The sequence below is a fragment of the Lemur catta genome, chromosome 12, assembly GCF_020740605.2.
Source record: "Lemur catta isolate mLemCat1 chromosome 12, mLemCat1.pri, whole genome shotgun sequence".
NCBI classification, from domain to species: Eukaryota; Metazoa; Chordata; class Mammalia; order Primates; family Lemuridae; genus Lemur; species Lemur catta.
The window spans coordinates 34,109,747-34,117,055 of NC_059139.1; the positions used below are offsets into that span (position 1 = coordinate 34,109,747).

General features: G+C 50.8%; 1 protein-coding gene across 3 annotated transcripts in view; it reads left to right on the forward strand.

Moving 5' to 3' along the window:
• Positions 1–5,577, forward strand: part of IL31RA (interleukin 31 receptor A) — a 75,508-nt gene extending 69,931 nt beyond the window's left edge. For all 3 annotated transcript variants that reach the window (XM_045565666.1, XM_045565664.1, XM_045565665.1), the window contains one exon: positions 520–5,577. In XM_045565666.1, the coding sequence (XP_045421622.1) occupies positions 520–1,008 (489 nt within the window). In that variant the 3' untranslated portion in view covers positions 1,009–5,577. The remainder of the gene's footprint in view (positions 1–519) is intronic.
• The last annotated feature ends 1,732 nt before the right edge of the window (positions 5,578–7,309 follow it).

A 7,309-nucleotide genomic window follows, 5' to 3' on the forward strand; every position in this document is an offset into this window, starting at 1 on the left:
TGTGTGATGGCTAAAGTGTTTTTTGAATAATCTGTAGGTTGGGGCTCTACATCAAGCACTTATTAGTCACCCACTGCATGCCTGGCACTGGGCTAAGCCCTAAGGATACAAAAATGACAAAGATGCCGTCCCTGCCATGAGGCCACCTTTGATTTTCTGGTGCTGTTAGGCAAGTCTGTCTTTCTGATAGTGGTTTTTCCATCTCTAAAGGCTCTAACTTTAATGCTTCCATCTTAACTGGGGTGTTGTGAACATATTATTGTGTGGAAAATGGCCTTCAGTTCTCCAGAAGAGGAAATTGTTTGAATCCAGGGTGCCATTTCTCAGGAAATGGGCCACTCTTTCCCAGCTCCCGTGAAAGGGCTCATGGAGATGACTGGCCACCACTTCTGGCCCTGGGAGGAATGCAGGGTGCTGGTCAAGAGTGGGGCACCTGGTGTCCCAAGCCTGATGAGCTTTTGGCTACATCAAGTGTAGTCCCTAAATGATCATTTTGGGATGTTTCTTTTTCTTGTCCAGGATAAACTAAATCTGAAGGAATTTGATGACTCTGTGAACCTGGAAGAAGATAGGATCCTAAAACCATATTCTACCCCCAGTGACCTTATTGACAAGTTGGTGGTGAACTTTGAGAATTTTCTGGAAGACGTTTCTATAGAGGAAGCTGAAAAGAGTCAGGAAAACATTTTGGGAGGGGAAAAGAATGAGTACATGAGCTCTCCCTACAGGCTTGACTCTCCCCCAGGGAAGAGTTTTGAGGAGTCCCTGGTTTCCACTGAGTTACCTCCCAGAAAATCACAACACCTGTGTTTGAGAATGCCAGACATGACCTGCTCAGAAGCCAAAGAGCAACTTCTCTTTTCTGGTCCGAGTTTAGGGCCAGACCGTCTCTGTGAGGAAGGAGCATCAAATCCATATTTGAAAAATTCAGTGACAACCAGAGAATTTCTTGTGTCTGAAAGACTGCCAGAGCACACCAAGAGAAGTCTAAATGCCACCGTGGCATGAGACCCTTGGAGCCTCAGTGTGGACGACCCTTCCCTAGAGAATATACCAAGACTTGGCACAAAGTGCTTCCATGGCCCCTCCCCACCGTCCCCCTGCCCCCGAGCTGCTAGCTGAGCATGGCTGGCACACATGTGAACTGGTGCTGGAAGAAGGAGGGATGGGAAGAAGCCCCAGCGCTTTGTAGAGGAAAAGCAATTTATTTTCTTGTGTTCAGACAGCAGGCTGTCACCAAGGCCTCCTGACAGATTGACTTGGAAGGACGAGCCCAGGTTCTGAACCCAAAGGAGTCCTGAGGTGGACATACCTGGCTCCCCAGAAATTGGGTGGTGGTCACAGCCTCTGCTGGGGCTCCTCCACAGAGTTCCAGGAGGGCCTTTGCCTGTCACCAGAGGATGATTGTTTAGTTGGTCCTTGGGTGGTCTGGTGGGAGCCTGGGCTCTGGGCTTCCCCTCTGAGGCAGCCCTGAAATTTTACTCTCCCCACACAGAGGGGCCAGAAATGGAGTGGACCTTCCTAAGGGTGTGCCTGAGGCTGCTCCTAATGCTTGTTAAATCTCAAGTGTCTGCAGCAGCACTGCACCCTGGACTCCTCACCCCAGTTTACAGCACAGTGACTGCTAACAAATCAAGGAAGGAGGGAGGGTCTCAGAGGGGCCCCAGGGAGCGGACCCTGCCGGGTGCAGGTCTGCCAGTCTCCAGGCCACCTCCCAGCTCTGCTCCCCTCCCATCTTGCCCCTGAGCCTGGGAGTAGAAAGGCCCCAGACGTGGCAGTGGCTGTTGTACAGAGACTCTGGCCCCTCACGCTGGCTCAGGGCCCAGGAATGCTTACTGAGCGTACCCTTAAGAGGCCTCTTCCCAGAAGTAGCTGAGCAGGCCTGGGAACATGCAGTGTTTAGCAACTTTGCTTCTCCAACACAAGGATTCCTGCTCCTTTGCTTCAGCTAAGCCCGAAGCTCGTGACAGTGGAGCCTTTTGAGCACGTGCCGATTGCAGGAGTCAGCCACGGAGACCTGGGGTGCAGCTGGCTCTGGGCTCCTACGGTGACCACATCCACGGCGTCAGCACTGGCGGAGGTCACTGGGCGCCAGGGGGGAGATCAGGGGCAGGCGAGGTGACGAGTGAGCGGCCCGAGGTGCAATGACCCAGCATTTGCCTGCCAGGAAGACTGATGGTATTTTTTCTAGGAGAATTACAGAAGTCAGTACTTGTGTCCCAGGCATGAACTTTCACAAGCCACCAACTCAGTTGTGCAAAACATCACTTTATTTTCCTATAAACAAAATTAATTTCTAGCCCAAAACCCTGACACTTGGAAGTAACCTCAGCCCAGTTTGGTGATTTTGGGGTTGCTTCGGGTTTATAACTCAGTCCCATTTGGGACTTTGACCTCCCCTGTCCTACCTGGAACTGGTTCTGAGGCCAGAGGACGTTCAATGGTGTGGCATTCGTGGGGCAGAGCCAGCCACTCAGTGGAGTCCTCTGGCATCCTGTGTTCATTCAGCCATGGGTTTGTCACTGGTCTCGTGTATGTGCCTTGGCCCTACCTGTCCCTGTTGGGTCACCTGTCACTCGTCTAAGCCCATTGCCGCCTCCTAACTGTGGGCACAGGAAGGTGTGGCTGCTGTCCCGAAGCTCCTTCCTCATTACATCTAAATGAGGGTCGGTCCTCACTAAATTTCAAGTGGCTTCACCCCTGCCCCCACTCGTCAGCCCTGGTTTACAGGATGGTGACTGCAGATACCTCAAGGAATGAGGGAGACCTGAGGCAGGGCACTGGGGAACGGACCTAGGTCAGCCCTCCTGTCCCTTTGTCCTGCACCCAATCCTGGGTGTAGAAAGGGACCAAACCGAAGGCTGCCCTGATCCCTACTCTCCCGCTGCCTCCGTGTGCTGGGCACGTCTGTGAGCCTGCTGTCCTAGAGTTCCAGACGGGGCCCTGTCCACCTTTGGATTTGGGAACTTATGGGGAGGTTCTAGCTTTGCCTCCTGTCTTGGCCCAAGGACGGGGGAGGCACAGGTACCCCAACAACTGTTCTCTCTCCCTGTTGGCCCTCTGCCCACCTCCAGCTGGGGGGACCTTCTCACGTCCTATGGGAGGTGAGGGAGAGGAGAGAACCTGGAATGAGTCCTCCCTGATTGTCCGTCTCACACCTGGATGAGGCTGGAGAACCTAAAACCCAAGAATTCAATGGCTGGAGATGGAGAAAGGGTCCCGACTGTCTCCCGTGAATGTGTTGCCCCCCAGCCCCCATCATGGAAGCGGGAATGTCTTTTGTGTTTAGCTGAGGGACGAACGCCCCCTCGCCCCTCCTGTGCCATTTCTCCTCCTTCTCTCCCTTCCCTCTTTTCTCTGTCTTCTGCATCTCTTTCTGCTCATTTTTTAACTCTTCCTTTTATTTCTTGTTTCTTTTCATTCCTTTCTCCCCCGGCCATTGGCCTCCTTTGATCATTTTCCATATTTACTTTTGCTGACTTAGAGGGGTGGGAAGATGACGCTCTCTGTTCTGTTCCAGATGGGCCCGAGGTGGCTTCGCAGGAGCCGTGTTTCCTGCCAGCCAGAGGAGCAGCTCCCAGGAGCCCCGCAGCCCATGGGGGCCTCACCCCTGGCCCTCCAGGGCAGGCTCACGGGACACAGGGCTCTGTCCCCACCCCCAGTCCCCACTCCCGAGCCCCAGGCTGCCCCTGTGGCTGGGGAAGGCCACCTGTATTTTCTGTTTACTGTCAGAGACCCTGTGAGAACACAAACAGGAAGCCTTGTGTTTAGCAGGGTCATTAAAAATAGATAAAATGTCCATGAAAGAGTTTTCTGAGGCTCTGGGAACCATGTAAACAACTAGGTTAGTGCCCTATTAGTGGCCTTTCTTTTACAATAATAGCAGCAAACTTTAAAAGAATGGCAGAGAAGCCAATCTGTGGTTTTAAAAAAACCTTTCCTTCTGGTGTCTTAGGCGGCAGCAGAGTGAAAACACTGTGGGGGGGGGGGATTGGAGAAGGCGGCAGGTGGGACAGGGGAGGCCTCCAGCCTGGATCCCCTGGGGCTCCCTGCGCTCCTCCCTGTGTGCCGGGCAAGCCTGTGCTGGTCGCCAGACCCCCCAGTCTGATTCCGGCCCCCCCTAGTTGCTGCTGCTGCTGCCTGTGGGCCAAATGCGGGCTGTGAGCTACAAGCGATATTGACATTTTTAAATGGTTGAAAACAAAATCAAAGGAAGAATAACATTTTGTGATTTCAGTGTCCACAAACAAAGCCTAATTAGAACCCAGCCATGCCCGCTATTTATGTATCATCTATGGCTGCTTGCCCCCCACCCCCACAAGGCTGAGGAGCTGCAACTGGGAGAGTTTGTCCCACAAAGCCTAAAATGTTCACCATTTGGCCCTTTGCAGAAAAGTTTATGGCCACCTGCTGTAGCCCACAGACGGGAGGCTCAGGCCGCACTATGTTTTAACTTTGAATTTGCTGCTAATTAAAAACAAACAGGATATGTCATTCTGGAATTCCCCAACGGAATACTGCCCTCTTTAGAAGAACACCCACTCTCCGGCCCCCACAGCCCTCCTAAGGTCCCGTCCCCTTCGCATAGTCAAGGTGGAGAGCTGGGGGCTGTTTATCGCTTACGCCAGTAGTTTTCAACCACGGTGACTTTGCTTCCCATCCCACAAGCCACAGATGTTTGGCAAATGTCTAGAGATAGTTTTGATTGTCAGAACTGGGAAGGTGCTACTGGCATCTAGTGGGTAAAGGCTGGCAATGCCGCTGTCATCCTACAGTGCACAGGACAGCAGCCCTCACAGCAAAGAACTGTCTGCCTGAAAATGTCAGCAGGACTGAGGCTGAGAAATCCCTCCCTGAACTAACCTCTGCCCACCGCGTTTGCACGGGTGAGACTCAGCATCTGTAGATGACTCCAGGTGTCTCTCTCTCTTTTTTTTAAATTTACAATTTGTTTGGGGCTCAACTTTACAACAACAATCCCAAGAGCTCTAAATACCAATTATTTATACCATTCTTAATTCACTCTCGATATGAGCTCTGTGTACCTATATACTTTCTCACCTAATTCCAAGTCATACGTTGACTACATTGTGTTCTGTCTTTACTTTCAATTATTTCATATATAAAATTCTTGCAGGAAAACGGCATTTTGAATGGCCATACAGAACACAGTGTGCCTCTATTGCGTGGTTTGCTAAGGCCTCCCAATACTCCCTTCGGATTGTGCACAAAACATCTTTGTATAAAATTTTATTTTCTCACCTTTGTCCTATCTGCTTGGGGCTGTTTCCAAAAGGGGAATTGCTGGGTTAAAGTTTCCTGGTTATTCTCACATATTGCATGACTGCATCCCAAAAAAGGCTATCTGATTTATAACATCATCAGAGATCTATGAGGGATCCTTTGCCCTTTTCCACTGATAATCAGCTGTTTACTACTATAAACTCGATTTTGTCAGTTTATTGGGAATAGTTAATAAAACCTTGTAGTTATTTGTGTCGCTCTAATCCTTGTGAAGCTAAACTTTTGCCCTCTGTATTTTACGATCTCCATTTCCCTTATGTTACAGAACCTTCTTCCTCCACACTCCTGGGGGTATTAGAGACCAGCTGAGCTGCAAGAAAATAGAGGCACTTAGCAGGACTTTAGCACAACGGGTGGACTTTGTCATTTGGGTCATTTTTGTAGAGCATTTAAGAAATTTCATACTTAGGTTTTTTTTTTTGTTTTATGTAAATGTTAATTATCGACAAGGCCTATTTGTAATCAAAGAGTGTGGCATGGTCAGTGTCTTCCACTCTTACTGTGGGGGTGGGGTCCGGAAGAGTGGAGTGTGACAAAGGATATTAGCATCCTCATGCCCTCTGCAGCTTTCACTGGACACTGGGGTCAGTCAGGAGTTTGCTGAGAAGCACAAACAGCCCCAGCCCGTGTTGGAAGAGCCCCGAGACCGCGTTAGCCACCTGTGCTGAGCTCCATGCAGGGCTGTCTCGTCAGAGACGCCTGCTCTGTGCTGGTGAGAAGGGCCAGGGAGAGGCAAGGGGCAGAACATGAGAGGCAAAACCTGCCGTCAGCAACGGCTCCCTGGGTTGCTCTGGGGAAGCTAGATGTGTGTACTACCAATTTCATTTTTAGGAATGGAAGTCTCTTATGACTCCACGTGTGCACGTCACAGTTGCTTTGTTTCGAATCTTCCTTTATACGAAACGACCCAAAGGGTGCAAGAAAACTTCCAGTTGCCCTTTAGAAATAAATAACACGCATTTACTCGGAAGCAAAGCTGAACATTGAGTCAGCATATGCTAAGGGATCTGGGCGTCGAGCCCCTCCCAAGACATGTTTTATCGCCCAGCCTTTGTTGTCCTGCAGGAAAAAATACGAGTTCCAGGAAAAATGACAGGCTTGCTGGTTGTTGACTTCCTTCCTGATGGTAAAATAACAGCTTCCTAAGCTGGCCATTCCATGAAGTCTCGTTAGCTGGTTCCAGAGAATACTTTCTACTTTGAGCACAGGGAGAATGCTCTGTCCAAAGGCATCTTCTCTTGAACCCAGAGCAGCGTTTTCCATCGTATATCAGAGTCCTCTCCCTTCTCTAAATCCCAGTCTCCTCACTATTCCTCTCCCATCAAAAAAAAAAAAAAAAAAACAAAAAAAAAAAAACAGAAACAAAAAACCTCCAAAACAAAATCTTCTAAAAAGAGCAACCCCAAAATAGAACAACAAAATGAACTCCCTGCCACCAACCCCTGGCTCCTCCTGCCTGAATATCATCCTTCCTGTCCTCCCCGAGACCTTGCCTGGGAGAGTTATGAATGAACGAGCTCAGGACAGTCCTTCTGAGGCCTGTGGCACGGGGACCCACCGCAATGCTGCCCGCAGCAGAGTGGCTGTGCTGGGCCCCTATATGGGCGTCGTCCCTGTAACAGCATCTTAACTACTCGGGCTGCGTCACATGTCAGAGTCAGGGCTTAGCTGACTTACCTGGTGGGAAGCGGGTCAGGTTCTTTGAGCACCTGGGATCACTCACGGTGTGTGTGGCCATCGGAGCCAGTGTGTGTGAGTTGGGGCCAGTCCTCAGTGAGGCAGAGCCGTCCTCAGTGTGCACGAATGCAGATGGTCGCCCCAGCTTCCTCCCCGCTGCCCACCAGCCTTGGCTGCCAGCCTCGCCTCAGGAGACAGGTGGGAGTGAGGGCAGCAGGGAGGAAGTGAGAAAGGGTAAAGAGGGGCTTTGCACACTCATGGGATCAGGACACAGGCCCAGTGACAAACCAGGAATGCTCTGGCTCATTGCTCGCTTGCGAGACTCTAC